This window comes from Gouania willdenowi, chromosome 15 (assembly GCF_900634775.1).
Source record: "Gouania willdenowi chromosome 15, fGouWil2.1, whole genome shotgun sequence".
Lineage (NCBI taxonomy): Eukaryota > Metazoa > Chordata > Actinopteri > Blenniiformes > Gobiesocidae > Gouania > Gouania willdenowi.
The window spans coordinates 26,784,671-26,802,984 of record NC_041058.1 but is presented as its reverse complement, the minus strand read 5'-3'; the positions used below and the strand labels follow the sequence as shown (position 1 = coordinate 26,802,984).

The window sequence follows — 18,314 nt, the reverse complement described above, 5'->3', positions numbered from 1 at the left end:
AAAAAAAAAATTCAGCTATTTTAAATACGAATAAAGAAATAATTTCTGTCTCTCCGAATATCTGCCCATTGTTTTTCAATTTGTTCATCTCAATTAAGACTTGAGATAGTAAACATAAATACTTCTGCTAACTTCTCATAAAGCTTTTGTCCAAACCAGGGTTCCTCCTGTCCTCGAGCTAATCCTGCAAATCCTTGAAACTAATTTGATGCAAACCCCTTGCACTGTAAAATTGCTGTACCAGGGGTTTGTTGATGTTTATGTGAAATAGTGGAATTTTTCTTCAAAGCATGCTTCAAGTTACATAATTTGCATTGGTTTTGAGAGAATAAGCAGTGAGAGTGTATGTAATGAGGTTTGATTTGGGTTTTTTGTAGAAGAACCCCCTCTTCCCTACCTTCATTATTTTCTTTCATTACATTCCAGCTCTGCTTGCTTGTATTTTTATGCTTTGCCATGCGACGCTAAGTCTCGTCTCTATCAGTATCCATCAGAACCTCCTCACCAAATTACACATATACCTTGAAGTCCGATGCAACTAAAGAAAAAAAAAGACATCTGGAGATGTAACTTACTGAGAGGATGAAGGATTCTACGCTACCTTCAGTGTTTTGGTAAAACCTGGCTTAATATCTGCATCTCTGTATCCCTCCTGTCAGCTTCTTTTTTCCACCCTGTTTTACAATCTCTCCACCATGTTGCTTCATTTTTTTTGTTGTCTCACTCCTCCTCCTCCTCCTCATCCTCCTCTTCCAAAAGTGGATCCTTCTGCACAGGAAAAGGCTAAAGAGTGTGGCAATGTGGGAGGGAGTGGAGTGTTCAGATTGCAAATGCGGTAAAATATTAAATGCCTTCTTGACAGCAAAAAGAATCAGAAGACAGCAGTGTTCTTCTGTGATCTTTGCCTCCTTGTGAAGCATTAGTAGTGCCCCGTCTAAATCCTTCTTTGTGCGGATATGGCTGCTTGCTTTCAAGGGGGCCACGGGGCAACAGAACGCCAAATGTACCTCCATGTAATTCTTTCCCTGCTATTGCACATTATGTCAAAACACATTTGTGTCTAATGGGAACAGTAATGCCAGAGCTGGAGGTCAGGAAAATAATGAGTGATTGTTACTCTGAGAATGACAATGAGAGAAAACAGGAAAGACCTTTCACGGACGTCCATCACTACAGCTCTGATCTTCCCCATATGGACTTAAAGATGTTGAGCACAAATGAATGAGTATTAGTTGCTCAGCAGATAACAGAGATCTGTGGTTATAGTGATATCTGTGCTCTCCTGCTCCTTATTCTCTTGCTCCCTCTGCAGATAAATTAAATAAATGCACCCAAACCATCTAATTGCAGATCTTTGTTTTTGCTTCAGTTTAAGAAAAAAAAGCCACTATTACTGGCTGACATTACTATAAGTTATAGCTCAACTAAATGTGCAACTATTCATTTTGCTTGACTTTTAATTTAGGTTTTATTTGGGTTATCTTTGCTCTTTTGGACCCAGTGCATTATTATTATTATTATTATTATTATTATTATTATTATTATTATTATTATTATGCTATGATATAAGGCTAATGTACAGCTTGTTACTAAGATGACACTTCTCCATATGTCTGGTGCTTTGCAAATTAAGGAAATATCAAGCACTGGGAATTCCTGAGCATTTTAATACAAGTTGAACCAAAAAGGTCAAGAATGTGCTGAATGTAGCTCAATCACTATTAACTATTTTAACATTGGATTAGAGTTGCTGCAAAATAAAAGATGTCGGTGCTGTGCAGGGATTCCTTCTCAGCCTCCCTGTGCACATTTTGATTCTCTCCAAATGCCTTTCTTGTGCTGACATTAAGCATTAGAGAGATTTTTCCACCCACTATGGTTGCAATTCAAAACAAGTCAGCTGTAACAGAATTGTATTGCTTTGGCAATTACTAGTGCCAGCTGTTCCCATCAGTGCAATGTTTATATGTGGGAAAGTTTCTAATAACTCGGATGATGTTAACTTTGTTTTCACTGTTACCTCCAACAAATTAAAACACTGACTGTAAGGCCCATCATAGTGATATTATTATTATTATTATTATTATTATTATTATTATTATTATTAATAATAATAATAATAATAATAATAATAATAATAATAATAATAGACGTATGGTGACTTGCAACTAGCAATTCAGATTCGAAAATAATTGTCAAGCAAAATGCTTTTAAGTAGATGTATATAAACACACACACACACACACACACACACACACACACACACACACTGCCAGTCAAAAGTCCAATGAACAGCTTGAAATGCTACAATGTTAAATACTGAATAGCCAGAGATTAACAAAAAAGCTTTGGTCACCCAAAACTAAAAAATAATGTAAATTTCAGAATTATACAAAAGTGGGTTAACAATTTAAAGCTATTCTGCAGCAATGAAGGTCGAATCAGCCTTGAAAGCTGGTGCTACTAATCTCTACAGATGTTCCAACAATTTGTGTTAGAACACTGTACTTTGATGTGTCAAACATTTAGAATACATTTTGGTCTATAAATTGATTCCAAGATTTCTTTTTCAACTCAAATTGCTTATTTGTTCAATGCTTTCATTTCAGCAAAAAACTGGAAAAAGTGTGGTGTAACTGGCTACCAAACAATTTTTTGCAAATGCACAAAAATCACTGATAAGTAAATTTAAAAAAATAAAAAGCACCTGATGTTCCTTAAAAAAATATTTATTATTATTTAAAGGTACAGAACATTTCAAGAGCTGCTGAACTATTGTAAGCTAATTTGGCAGTTAGTAGCAATACTAAAGAGATTTAATCAAACATGTAGACACAGTATTACGATTTAACATGCTAACATAGTGTTCTTCCTCCATTTTTGTTTTTTCTCATGCCCCCTGAAATATTTTTTTCCAAAGGTTTTCTTATAATTTATTGAATTAATGCATGGTTCAGATGCAATAAACAAAACCTGGCAACTCAGCGTCTAACAATCCTCTTTTCTCTCTGTGTTCCATTACTTTAGTCTCATCTTTTGCTCTACATTTTTATTTTTTTTTCCTCTGTAAAGTTAAAGACACTAATAGGGTAGTTTTTAAAATGTGTAAAAATGTAGTAATTTAAAGGTCTTCTTAAAAATGAATTCTAAGTAATAAGAACTAGAACTCAAGCAGTTGTGGAACCCATGGAAGTATGTCACTAAGGATGACGGGCTTGGGGCGATGAGGAGAGTCTGAAGTTTTATAAGTGCAAAGTTTGGTGCAGATTGAGCTTAAATACTCGGAGGAGTTCGAAAAAGTAGGTTTTTGATGTGTAGTGACTTACAAAGAGAAATATGCCATGGGAGTGGGCGTGGCCTATGTCAGAAGACGTAACTCTATTTAGTGAACACGTGGATTTAAAGTTTATAAAGATGTGATTTAAAATATGAAAGTTACAGGCCAAAATGTGCCAAATTTCATGAAAATCTGATCAACTCGTGGTGTGGGAGTTATAGGCCAAAACTCGATCAAAACTTGTTGACCTTGGTCATAGCGCCACCTGCTGGTGGACAATGCAAGTTTTTGCATCCAAAGTAAGCTGGGGGGTTTGAACCAACCCTGTAAAGGGCACCAGCACCGCTGGTGCTAGGAACCGCATGTGCTTACATACGTGGTCCCCAGGCCCGGCGGGCTTGGCCCCCTAATAAAACCACAACTGAAGTACACTAATGGACTAGCTTTACTTCTCTACTTGTCATCTTTGGGAATGGCTCACATCAGATTCAAACCAATGACCATCCAGTAATAAGTCTGCTTCTTTAGCCATTAGGCAACCACAATAACTGAAATAAATTATTAAAGGATTTTTTAAAAGCTTCATAACACAAAAGGACAAAAGACAGATTCTATGTTATTGCATTGTGTATTGCTTTAAAGATGAGATAACTTTTCACTTTCTTATTTTGCAGGGGGTTACAACATCAATGACGTCATGTTTTACTGGACCAGAGGAAACGAGTCCGTCAGTGGTTTAGATACTTTGCAGCTGGCACAATACACAGTCGAAGACCACTACACATCTGTTTCAGAGGCCATCTATGAAACAGGTGTTAAAAACTTTCAATTATTCCAAAATAATTCTTTAGAGAAACTTCAATAAAACTTACAAGCTTGTCTTTTTTCAAGGCCACTACCCGAGGCTGGTTTTCCACTTTGAACTGAGGAGGAGCATTTTGTACTTCATCTTGGAGACTTACGTCCCCTCAAGTTTGCTGGTGGTTCTTTCATGGGTTTCATTTTGGATCTCTTTGTCCTCAGTTCCAGCACGCATCTGCATAGGTATGAGGAAAAGTTATGTTTTCAAATCTGCACCAAAGCTAGTCATTGCTTTATAGTGCAAACAAGTAACAAGCAACTTTAAAAAGTGTGTGAATTTGAATTAAACTGACAACTGTCCATAGGTTTATACTACATGCATAATAATAATAATAATAATAACATGTATTGCACTTTACACTTGAAAATCTCAAAGTGCTACAGGTGCTACTGGGAAATAAAAACACAAAACATACAGTATGTAGAAACAGTAAAAACAGCAAGAAACATATGAGGAAAATGCAAACGTTTGTTCACTCCTCCACATCATATATGTATTTAAGAGTTAAGATGGTGAAAATGTTTTGTGAGCACTACGGTGTCCCCGTGCCCCTGAAAAAAGGAACAAGCGGGTCAGAAAATTGATAGATATTTAGGGTGTCTTTTGCATTTAGCATCAACCTGAAAAATGTTGAGATTTGTTGCCTATGCCTACCACCAAGGTGGTAACAAAATGAATCAATTTGAATGTTTCTTGGTAATATCTGCTTTCAAATGTTTGTTTATGGACATATTTACATTAAATTGTCAATTAAAGTGGTAATTTACATCAAATGTACATATATTTTACACAACAGGAATGAGAGATTTCTGGTTATTTGCTGTTAAAAATCATTGTAAAGCTTAAAGACATTGACTAGACTTAGATTCATATACTATATTACATATAAACTATAATAAATTTAAATATATATATATATATTTTCAAATGACTTAAGTTTTTTTCCTTTTTGACACAGGCAGTGTAGAATGATTATTTTAAAAGTCTGTATAAACAAACACAATCTATCTTAACTCTTTGAGTGTTTCTAATGGCCAAATGAACAAATCACCAACCATCTGCTCCCAGGGGTGACCACAGTACTGACCATGACCACTCTGATGATGGGAGCTCGCACATCTTTGCCCAACGCCAACTGCTTCATCAAGGCCATTGATGTCTACCTAGGAATCTGCTTCAGCTTCATCTTTGGAGCACTCATTGAGTATGCCGTTGCCCACTTCTGTACCCTCACTCACTGTGATGCGCGCATTGTCATGGTAAGAACCCAATAGATAGGAAGTAGCTTGTGTTTCTCCATGGGGCGGAACTAGAAAGGTAGCTGGGGTGTTATCGGATACCTTTGAAACCTGATTGGACACCAGAATGACAGATAAGTTATGATGATGCTTGTGAAGATAACTTATCGGATGTCTGAAGCTACATAATAAATAGTAAAGTGTAACTCCAGGGTTCCTACAGTTTTAATCAAATTAAATTCAACACTTTTTAAGACTTTTTTATTGCTATTTGAAATTAAATTAAAGACGACCTTCACAGTAGAAAGAAAAAAAAAAAGCTCCATCATTTATATAGGGTTAGGGTAATTTTTTGCCAGTGTCTACTGCAGATGTGCATCTGGCGGCCACCAAAGAAAACACACAAAAATACACAAAATGACTGTAAAATGCACACATAAAACAGACTAAAATAATCAAAATCACTCCAAAAATGTCTCTCCACTCCCCAATGTGACTACAAATATAGCCAGAAATCTATAAAACCACTACAAAAATACAAAACATAAGAGCCTATAAGAAAAATCTTTGTTGGACAAGCACATTTTTGTTTAATTTACATTTCCCATTGCAACCATGTCACTGTTTTGTAGTTGGTTCTGCTGTAAATTACATATTTAAAAAAAAAAAGAATGTTACTTATCATAAAATCATACTTATGTGTTAAAATGTAAGACTTTTGAAACATTGATTTAAGACATTTTAAGACAATTAAGGCCTTATTTTTAGATTCATGAATTTATAGCCTTTTAAGACTTTTTAAGGATCCGTGGGAACCCTGAACTCTTACCAGTTAATGATCCTTCTTGAAAAGCCTTGCCTACCATATAAATAAGATTCTAGTTCCACCACTGGTTCATCGTTGTTGGTCAAGATCATTTTGTTCATAGTGATGTTTGCCTTGTCATCATCTCCATCATCATGTGACCCTAATGAGTACGCCAGGGTAAGTGGAAAGCCAGTTTTCGGCCTTTGTTGTTTTGCGTTTTTCCAACAAACTCATTGATTTCTCTCTGACTCCTCACAGTATGGCCACCAAATACACGATTTAGATGACGAGATCAACGGAATCGTCACCACCATTTCTGCGCATAACAGAGCCAAGAGGCGCAAAGAGCCTGCAGCAGCTCCTTCTATGGCGCCTGTCTCCACAGAACTTACCATCAGCCCCTCAAGCCCCTCGGGTAGTGAACCTAAGCCTGAGGTGTCTCCACCGGAGCCCACCCACTGGTGCCTCACCGCTCTAGCTACCCTTCGCAAAATTCTACGATCTATAAACTGCTGTCATGTGGAAAATCCTCACCACATAGACAACTACTCCAGAGTCAGTTTCCCCTTGTCATTTGTCATGGTCAACTTACTCTACTGGACATATTATTTGTACTTTTAGCATTTGTGAGAAGGTGAGCATGGTGAAGTGTATGTCGAGAAAAAGTGTATATTAAGTGAATAAGTGTGTACATTAAGTATTATTTAAGTGTGTCTTAAGAGGGATTTTCACAGTTTTTACGTCTGAATTCATACAGGGATTGTACACATAAAATTGTTGCTGATTATTATCACAGTTTAATTTATATTCTTATGTCCAGGACCCATATTCGTTTAAGTATAAACTAGTTCAGTAAACCTTTTCGTTAATCATCATAGGATGAACTTCAAAATTTAATAAAGTTTTAATCATGGAAATTCATCAAAGCTTTTATAGTATTTTCATTTAAAGATGGAGCTGTTTAATTTACCTGTAGCGTTAACTGAAAAGAAGTTACCATTTCTCTGTCCTAATCAACAGATCATAGATACTGAATCTAATAAATATGTGAGTAGATGATGCATTTAGTATAACTTTGGAAAAAGAACAGATGGTAAAGGGTAGGTGGTAGAGACAAATAACTGAGGAGGAAAAATAGCTACAGAGCTGTGCACAGCAAGAACTACAAACCATGTCTCAAAACAACAAAATCTCTTTGATTTCTGTTCAAACTCCTATTATTCTGTGCCTCTCTGAGTTATTTATGATTCATAGAGCTGTGCTGTTTCTCTTTGCCTACTTTTTACTTTTTCATTGCAGCTAAAAATGTAGTGGCCTTTGTGTCCTTTAGTTGCATTATCAAAATCTGGCCACAAGGAACAATTTCAGCATGTTTGAGCAAATACATTTACTGTTGCATGTTTTACAGCAGACTCTGGGCAACTTTTGTTAAAAAAGGAAATCAAAACAAGAGACACTCATGTGGGTATATATGGTAATTGAAAACTAGCAAATTCTACTTATGTTTTATATTATTCACCAAATGTTAGATTTAAATGTAACACAATCCCCATTATAGCCCCCTACCACATCACCCCTACCCCTTATATGAACGTAACCAAAACTATTAATGTATTTAATCATAAGCTATCACAATTTTATAAGTTAAAGAAAATGAAACTAGTATTTATTATTTATATGTTATCCAAAAGCAATCCAAGAGAGAAAATCATAACCTCTGCTGCCAGTAACAGCTGAGAATATGCAGCTTGAAAATGGTGATGAACAAGCCCCCAAAATTGTTCTTTAGGGTATCTGGCATCTGAAAAGTGCAGTGTATTTGAACTGTGGACATAATAATATGAAACTGTTCTAAACACAATGTGTCAGACGACAAAATACAGTGTATTGCATACGGGACGATTTTCAACAAAGTCAGGTGCTCCTATATGTTACAGCTGATGGGCTCAAAACCTATTGTAAATCTGTAGAAACCAATCAAAATTTGTGAGCATGTTGACAATAACAGATGTATCATGACATTGTCATGAACTAATGATTTTGTAATTTTTGATTTTGATTTTTTATTTATTTATTTATATTTTCCATATGAATTTTGTATATTTTATCTTTTTCTCCTGGAACCTTTGATCCTCTGTGATAAGATGGCTGGTTGTGACTATACTGCGTAGCAACAGGTTCCTTTACCTGATGATACATGATGTGTGTCTGAAGCCCAAATTCCACAATCTGCTCCACTAAGCTTTCCTATGATGATATAGTCTTATTATAAATGGTCTGCCCTCCCAGTATCTCACACAAACTCCGCTCTGAGCAACGCAACGACCCCCCGCCCCCCAATCGCTCACTCTTGCCGACTGATCTTATTACTCTCTCAGGTAAACCATTGTTGGAAGCACTGAGTGCGCCTAAAGAATGGCATTTGAAAACCCATGTCATTTATGAGAGAAAAAGCCAAATATAGCACAGCTTGCTATTGTCAGCTGTTTGTTAATGAAAGTGCCTGTGTGCTATTTTGCCACATTGATTTTGACCCATTCCTGGTAAGAGGGGAAAAAAAGTTTCACCATCAGTTATTGAGATATGATTTTTAGTTCATCATCCCCAGTACCCCCAGTGGTAACTGTGCAACAGGATGTGACCTATTTAAAATGGGATTTCACAGTCATGACTTCACCATATATGGTAAATGGACTTGATTTATATAGTGCTTTATAACCACCGAGGTAGTCTCAAAGTGCTTTACAATATCAGCTAATTCATGCATTCACACTCGCATTCACACATCAATGGACAGAGCTGCCATGCAAAGCGCTAGTCAATCATTGGGTTGCACCAAACCATTCCCGTTTGGTGCAATCCAAACATAGGAAACAGGGTCTGAAAGTAGCAAAAGTAATTTCCTGCATGTTGTGATCTCTAAAAATAAATTTGGCGTGAGAATGTGCCTACCAGTACGCCAACTTTGAACATAGCGTAGAACCATTATAGAGACATGGGAAACTGGTGGTGAGGTGGTGAATTGAAGCCAGATACATCTCCTACGTTTAATATCATCATATTAGGCTTTGTGAAAAGTGAAAGTAAATTCATGTACATGACCAGTGAAAATGTGCATACAATCAATTATTTATCAAATTTCCTGCACGGTGGGCCCACTTAACACATCATCCATTCACACTGAGTAAATGCAAGTTGGTTAAGCGCTCACACTCTTTACCTCAGTGACGACAGGCTGTCAGTTTTTTTTATTTATTTATTTATTCATGTTTTTTTCTGGCTTCCTTCGCCCAGAAGCACCTGTACATCATTCTAAAATTATTTTTGCTTGTCTTTTCTATGATCAAGCATAAATGCCTTTGTCAACAGGCTTTTTATATCTGCAAAAACCCTTCATGAGGTCTTTTGGTATTGACAATTTAAGGTTGAATGTGGCTTTGTCGAGGGTCTGGATATGAAGTTATTTACCTACAGAATTGTCTAGGAATACTGGGGTTTATAAAGAGAAAGGTACCTGCAGGTATGATCAGCACAGATTTATAAATCTCAACCTTTTGATCGCGTAGCACATTTTCAGATTTCCAATACACTTTTACAACAGATTCTAAGCAATGCTTTGTACATGCGGGTCCAGGGCCGGACCTGCATGACACATGCAGTGCAATTTGAGCATTTGTCAAGGTTAGGTTCTTATCTGCTCTGCAGTGTGTGGCCCAGCAAATTGTAGCAAGACAGATATGGAATTTGGGCTTCACAATGATTCTGTATGACATCAGCAGTCAGACTTTGATGTGTTAAATTTAATGATTAAAACAAGAAAGAAAAGCCTGAACATTTCGGGAGGATGTCGTCATCTGTGCATTGTCCAAACTGGAGAAAGCTTTGCTATGCTCCTGTTCACTGGTCTTTTAATTATTGCAATACCTTGATCATGATGGCGTAATCAAAGAACCAAAGATTTCAACTTTGAATCAAACTTTCCTCTTCTTTTCAGTTTGTTCTGTGATTTAAAGCACTTGTTTTAAACGTTTTAATCAGCATGCAGTCAGTGAACAGATCTTAAACAGGATTCAGTTTCCAACAGAGATGCATGTTTTTTTTAATTACTGCAGTTAATATTTCTGTGACATACTCTCACTCTCATATTATAAGAGAGGTTCATTTTAACAGCCTGGTCTTAATTTGTATGAATCAGATAAACTCTTGAGTGCATATTAAGTCACACAAGCATTTCAATTTCCTTGCTTCCCATGTTAATATCCACTTTTTTAAAATATATATATTACTGGCTACATTATTGATTGTTATTTTTGCAAGACTTTGTTCTTCCTGCATGATTATACAATGCAACATTCAATTGTTTTAGCTTAGAGTGAAAGCAGATTTAAGGCTAACTGCTAAACTGAAGCTGAACAGAGAATGTAGTGCAATTCATGTTTTCCACAGGAGAAACATTTCCAACCATGCAAATGAATGAATTCCCATCGACAAAATCTATTCATAGTGCTACCAATATGTGCAAAGCAAACAGCTAGAATACTGTGGCTACTTGGACTAATACTGTAACGTTGTTTAGTTACTAGAGATGAACAATGAGTTAACCGGATCAAGCTTTTCTTAGCAGCTCTAATTGTTTGAGGGCTAACATACCCAATGAAGTCTGCTTTTATATACACTGTCAATCCAGACATTGAAACATTTTGTTGTTGTTATCTTCTGTTGAATTGATTTGTTATTGGAGAAACTTTAAAAGCCAGATTTGGATCAATATGTCAGTCACATGAGCTAAGAGGTGTATAGTCCCCAAACCAATAAACCGTTTGTCTAAGAGAAACTTGATGGAGACCAACTATATTTTAAGTCTGCAAAGTTTTGGTGCATGCCTTTCAGCCAGGGAACAGATTTAGACATACCCTAAAAACAACAGTTTCACTTTTGTTCTGTCTTGTTAAACAGCAGTTTAGTATTGCACGTGACTAAATTATACTTTTTACTACCAATTTTGCTGCAGTTTTGTTTGTGAAAGGGTTTGTTTTTCAGATTTATGGGGAATGTGTACAATCAAACAAATATGATGTCTGAGTGTGCAGTGCCCATCATTTTATCTAGTTTTGTATTTGAAGAAGGTTAAACAGTACATATTGATGGCAGTGTAAAGTTCTTTCAGCATTTTGTCTGTTAAGTAAAACAACTTATTAGCACTACCAAAACTAGTTTTTGGTTACTTTCAGCTATGCTGAAGTGTAAACCCAATAGCGTACATATGCTAATGTAATGTAAACTCAAACTGCAATGTTTCCCTACTTTGAAGTTCTCCATCTGGAAACCCATAACCACAACTGGAATACATGGATTGGCCTTTTGATGTGTTTTTACTTTGATCCGTACTCTCACCCAGCTTCCAGAGAGCAGTATACTAGAACTTCCACCCCCATGTCCAGTTTGTGAATGAGCGATCAGTAAGATACTTTGTGGCTTAAGTCAATAAGTTGTGACCTAAAGAAAAGGTCAATATAGAGACCATTAGATTTTGTACAGTTTAGTTTTGCAGCAGTAATTTGGATAGTGTAACTCTTTTCAGAGTATGTTCGAGTAAAATAAATGACTGTATAGAGCCAAAGAACCATAGGTGCAACCACATAAAGCTTCCTGTGTGTTTACGCATTAAACACCACGCTCTAGTTTTACAGCCTGACTCCATGATTGCAAGTATGATAACAGTCCCTGGCTGCACACACTGGAATGGTTCCCCTTTTAGGTAGTTGTAAATACTCGCTGAAGATTTTTCAAGGATGCCCAAACATTTTTAGAATAACTTTCCAGCAGCAGATGATGAACTGCTTAGTCTTCTCATGTTGTGGGATGTAGAAAGCGTAAGTCTAGTCCCTGGAACTCTGTATGTAAATTGTATTTGAATACTGTAGTACCACGGTGATATAGGCTGTTTGCTTAATCCACTGTAAGTAAATTGTAACACTATGCATGTTTAAACAGTGTACAATTATGAATGACAGCAATAAAAAAAAAAGGTTTAACGTGTGTTGTGGAAAAATGTTAATATTTTGGATAAAGGTGGTCATTTAATCAGCTTGAAAATGTAATAAAATGGTATATCAGTAGTGCACTGACAACTGTTTACCTTCCAATGTTTTTAAGTCTATGAATTACTGGTTTTAGACACAGTATGGTGATGATATAAGGTTTAGTGGGTGGGAGTTTGCTGTTAGTCAGCAGAGTGCAGATAGAGGAGATCATCTGAGATGTACACAATTCATTTAATGAGCAAATTGGATGAAATGCTTTGCTTTTAAGACATATAGTATCAGGTATTTTGATCTTTGGATTCTTTTAATAGCACTTTTAATGACTTTAAAGTATTTGCACACAAAAAAATGTGGTTAAACCTAAAGTCTTTTTTCAGTAAAAGTAAGAATGTCCCGAAACATTCACTTTTTTAAAAAAAAAATACAAATGCTAATTTACAGAGAAGGTGTTTCAGCTGAAAGTTTGTTTTTGTGTGCTGCTCAGTTTATGGGCAAAGTCATTGGCTCATCACCTGAAGCAGAAACAAGAGTTCTGTTAGTAAGTAGACAAAATAATAACAGTTTGGATGCCAGACGTTCATTTTATTTGAAGTTAAAAAGCCCTATTTTAATGACAGATGGTGCAATTGTCCAAGTGGAGTTTTACCATCTGCCACCAGATCCAGATTTGCTCTTGACAGGCAGGGAAACTCCCTGTTTACACCGTGATGTTCTTATTATCAACACGTTTTTGGAAGCACATAATTGTACACAATCTCAAATATTATCTGGAATAATCTTCAGATGAGTTTGTCTTGTTCTTCCCAAACTAGAACTGCACCAATTAATTCATCTTAATCACTGTCCTTGAGAAGTGACCAAGGTGTTGGTGTTCCACACTTTGCCTCAAAAACAGCAAAAAAGCCTGGGATTAGCTAAATTGCCTGGTGGGGGCTAACATGCTACAGTACCTCAAATTGTTTGGGTTATTCCTTGATCTGATTGAAAGTAAGGTTAATACATACACCTGAAAACAGCTACTAACATTATTTAACATCTCGTTCCAAGTTTAACAAATGTCAAACTAATTGTTTAAACAAAGTGCTCCATTAAATTGTGTCGTTCTGTACAGGGCTTAGATGTTCTTCTTATGGGTTACAGCGGTTTACTGCGAGTCATTTAGTGAGTTTATTACATTGATTATCTGTCCCTGTTTCTTAGCATTGTATAATGCAGCAATTTACAGTAAGACTTAATTGTAGAGAGGAGGCTAAGAGGGGTAAGTTGGTAACAGTGCAAGATGATTTATCAAACAAAAAGGCAAACTTTACTTACTACAATGTCACCTGGATTAACAAGGTGTGGAGAGGCCAACTCAAGTGCAGCATACAGTATACCAAAAAAAAAAATGCAGTGTCACCACTGCTGTTCTGCATAGGCCTATACCCCCTTACTGGGAAGTGTCTATACTAGGACATAAATCAAGATGTCATTCAGGTTAGACAAGTGGGGCTGGATGGTCTCTAAAAGTACCATTTAGTACATACAGTACGTACAACCACCAACATGTACACTCTGCTGGTCATCAGATACCTACCACGGATCATAAACTGGTCAAAGACTAATAATAAAACCACTGATAACAAGACAAGAAAGCTCCTCAACATCCATGTGAATGCTGAACTGTGGACGGAAACAAGGCTGTGCATCACAACAGCTCTTACTTGACCCATTGGCCTATATCAATGCAACCTTGTTATGTTCCTCAATGCGAATGCAGAAAAGTAGAGGCATGGCTTCTGTGAGATTGGCAGAGGCAGTGGGTGGAAATTGAGCTGTTTAGGGTGGGACATCGAGACGCTTCTCAGAATCTCCGGATATCATCTTTAAGTCAGTATCAGTTGATTTTTAGGACAAATTAAACACTTCTTGATACTTCCTGGCACTTGTGGCAAAATTGATTAATTATGTATACTCATATATTTGCTTTTTGATCTCATTCAACTTAATACCCCAATTTGTAACTTTCCACGCCTGTCTGATGTCTTTTCCTCTTCCTGCAAAGTCAGTGGGCTCATACACGTGGATGGCTGTTCATCATAGGAATGGGATCCACACAAGGTTCCTGCTGCTTAACAGAAGGTTTTCCTTGCCGCCATGATGAATTCATGTTGGGTGTGGGATACATATGTATGTGTATATACGTATATATGCATATGTGTGTATCCATAAAATGAAGAGTCCGTCCTTAAGACTGCTCTACTGTAAAGTGTCTTGAGATACCATTGGTTATGATTTGACGCTATAGAAATAAAGATTGATTGATTGATTGATTGATTGATTGATACTCCCATAATACAGCTTCTCTAAAGGAATGTCAGTTGGCCTCAGTTTAATTTCGAAGGCCAGAGCACATCCAAACCCACCCCAGACATCACATACACACACATACACATCATATACACATACACACACACATCTAACTTTCACCCCGACATCGGAGGTGTCACCTCCGGCAGACTGACCTTCCCCCCCTGGTCTCTGCTTTGCTGTCTGTGGAAGGGGGGGAGGTGGGACATTGGGGTATAATAGTGTGTGAAAGGAACATTTGGGCCCTTCTTCGCGTCTCTCCTTTGGCCAGAGGAGACCACTTCTTTGTCTATCCCGCTTTGTACCTTTTTATTTAGTTTAGATTAAATCATTTTTTATTACTTCATCATCTCTCCTGTCTGGTCTTCATCATTTATCACCACAGAGTGTGTTTTCAAGTCAAAGACGAGGTAACCGTAAATTTCACCGTAACACACTCCAGTATTGTACTCCTGAACCAATACCTCTACTTTTTACCAGTACAGTTTTAACTGTACAGCTTCATTAATGAAACCTGTTCGTTTTAGTCTTTCTGGGAAACAGATGCTTGAAGCTCTCACCACTTTGTTGCAAGAGCACAGTCGACCCTGGAATATTTAATGTCAAGAAAAATCCACTAATTAGCTTATGTACAGGAGGCTACATGTCACAGTGCGACACTTGGGTTTACTGAGCACCCAATATTCACTGGATGCGGATCCACTGCGTTACGTCTCCGCCACACCACCGGAACTGATATGTTTCCACTTTAGTCTATGTGTTCATTTCCACCGGGTCCGGTGCACTGCGTATCTGCTTTGTCCGACAGTCTGGAGCCCTCTGCCAGAAATATGCAGGACTTCTATTTTTGGCGGACAACTCAGCACAGAGCAAATACAGTGGAACAGGAAGTTAAGCACATACTAAACATTAAAACATCCGGTTACTTTCAAAAAAAAAACACTTCAGATCATATTTCATCATATTATCGCTTCTCTGTTGGCTGTAGCTAAAAAATGTGGCTAGGACAACAACAATAAAAAGTAAACTTTATGTTTGAATACCTTAAAACATGTAACAAACAAAAAAAGCTGTGAAAGTAAATAATGTAATATATACATACAGTATATGTCTGAAAAGTGTTCATGTGTTTCCCTGTCACCCCTTTAACTTTATTTATTTATCTTTATTAATTTATGTGGCCATACCAGCCTGTCATTGCCCGATCCCGTTAGATCTTGGAAGCTAAGCAGGTCTGGGCCTGGTTAGTAGATCAAGGGGAGACCACTGAGAATTCCAGGTGCCACAGTGGGGTGGCAGTCGCTGCAGTGGTATCTGTCATTGTGTCCTTGGGCAAGGCACTTCACCTACATTGCCTAGTATGAACGTAGTGTGTGAGTGAGTGTTGGTGGTGGTCGGATGGTCCGATGGCGCACTATGGCAGCCTCACTTCCGTCAGTCTGCCCCAGGGCAGCTGTGGCTACAACAGTAGTTTGCCACCACTAAGTGTGGAGTGAAAGAATAATGCCTTCATTCTGTAAAGTGTCTATGATAAAGCACTATATAAAATTTATGCATTATTATTATGTTTCCTTTCCTTTCTTTCTCTATCTTTTTTTTTAATTATATATGTCATTCAATCTATTTCCCTGGCTCTATTAACCACATAAATGCCCGTCTGTATCTGTACTCTCAGGGCTTTAAATTAACTTTTTAGATCACCAGCCAGCATGGCTAGTAGATTCTTAAATGTACCAGTCAATCACATTTTCCACCAGCCAATTTTCCAGTGAAAATAAACTACATTATGAGCCACAGAATAGATTTAGGCATTCATGTTTTTTTAAAATATATATATTTTTTTATTTTAGTTTAAACACATTAAAATGGTAAAAATATATACATTTAATTTAAAAACAATGTTGTAACAATGTCTAAAAGGTGCAATATGGAACTTTGGGTGTGCCGAAGAAGTAAACCTTTTATAAAGTATATTCTCATTATTTAATAAACAAACCCTGGAACACTGTTTGAAGCTGTTTGAAGTTAGAAAAAATATAAGTAATCAGTACTAAGAAATACACGTACTGTACAGAAAAATGTTTTATTAACATGCATACTCTTCAAATGTTAACAAATCCCACTCCCCCAAACTGTGTAGTGCACATTTTAAAGGTGAACAAATGATGAAGATAAAGTGTGAAATCTAATCTTTTGTGAACTCCTCGGAGTCTGTGCTACTCTGCATATGCTCAGTAGCTGCTCGATCTTTGTGTGATAAATATCTCCACATTTGTTTGTTTGTTTGTTTCTAACTAATTTTACATTTTCATTTCGTTTCACTTCTCCGATAACGAACCAACAATCACACTAAGAGTAAAAACAATGACTATAATGTATGGAGTTTGCATTCCCTTTGTCTCTAAAAAAATGTAATATTTCACCCCTTTTTCCTTAAATTTTCTGTGTAAAGCTGCAAAAAGCACTTTTATTGATATGAAATAAAATTTTAGTGAGTTTGAAAAATAAAAAAAGTTAATTGAGATCAATTGCAGCTGACTGATCTCAGGGAGTATTAAGGTCTGGAGAAATACTAGCCACATCTTAAGGCTTGTCAAGTTTTCTTTCTAATGTGTAAAAAACAGGGTGTTTTTTTTTTTCGATCATGTTATTCAATACTCATGGATGTGTTGGATAAAGCTGCCACTAGATGGCAGTGTCAAACCACAGTCCCTTACATTAAACCCACTGCAGTGAAAAAGAACTGCACTGCACTGTTACCATTGACCAAGCAGCATGAGGTGCACTCACATGTTGATACAGTGATAAATCAGCTGTTATTGTCATTTATTGTAACATGGTGCACTACATAAAAACCATAGGCAGCTCTTTAAGAGTCTCTTGTTGAATGGAGTTATACAACCAGAGCTTGTCCACACAGAGCTGTGGGTTACAGTTACAGGTAGACATGATGTCCAATAAAGATGAGGTTCAGCTCAGGTGATGAAACGGCTGTATTAGAAATCTGACGGTGTGAGTGGGTTGTTTATAGGATACTTAAAGGATCGGTAAGATTGTTGATTAGGTGGGTTTGCTTAATGAAATAGTTTGTGAAATTATACTGGGGTACATCAGATGGTATAATCACCACTAGTTTTCATAGAGATATTAAAATGCTGGCCCAACTAAGTTAATCAACAATTTGACAATGTCTTTTATTTTGTAGGTATGTTCCCACTTGTGGCTTCTGCTCACGACTTCTTAAACGTCAATCTGCAGATATTTTCAATGCATCATCCTCACAGGCATTTGTCACAATTTGGGATCATATAGTCAATATGTGACGAAGTAGGAAATATTATTGTTTGCCATTAATTTTATAGGCAAACAGGTGATGGGTCCAACCAAGAGTTGTTCGAAAGCCACATATGAATACAAACCAATGAAGGACTTGCACGTTGCCCAATTTGGCGCTACCGGGGCCCCACCCTTGCGAGCGCCTGGTGATCAGGTCTCTGCTCATGGGCCCTGAAAGGATGACGTGGGCCCACCCTCCCATAGGCTCACCACCCGCAGGAGGGATCGTATAGGTCTCTTACGATCTGGATCAGGTGGTGATCTGATCCCCAGCTAAGGAAGCTGGTTTTAGGGCTGTGGAACGTCACCTCTCCGGAGGGGAAGGAGCCCGAACTTCATAGGTGGAGTTTGAGATTCTTGCCAGGGTGGGCAAAAATAAATAAACAGAATTAAATCTATA

General features: G+C 37.2%; 1 protein-coding gene and 1 pseudogene across 2 annotated transcripts in view; both read left to right on the top strand.

The window, feature by feature from the left end:
* LOC114476745 (gamma-aminobutyric acid receptor subunit pi) overlaps positions 1-12,220 on the top strand; it is a 94,539-nt gene extending 82,319 nt beyond the window's left edge. For both annotated transcript variants that reach the window (XM_028468614.1, XM_028468616.1), the window contains 4 exons: positions 3,952-4,089; positions 4,169-4,321; positions 5,208-5,398; positions 6,444-12,220. In XM_028468614.1, coding sequence (XP_028324415.1) covers positions 3,952-4,089; positions 4,169-4,321; positions 5,208-5,398; positions 6,444-6,806 — 845 coding nt within the window. In that variant the 3' untranslated portion in view covers positions 6,807-12,220. The remainder of the gene's footprint in view (positions 1-3,951; positions 4,090-4,168; positions 4,322-5,207; positions 5,399-6,443) is intronic.
* A 3,531-nt stretch (positions 12,221-15,751) lies between these two features.
* Positions 15,752-15,869, top strand: LOC114477353 (uncharacterized; annotated as a pseudogene).
* The last annotated feature ends 2,445 nt before the right edge of the window (positions 15,870-18,314 follow it).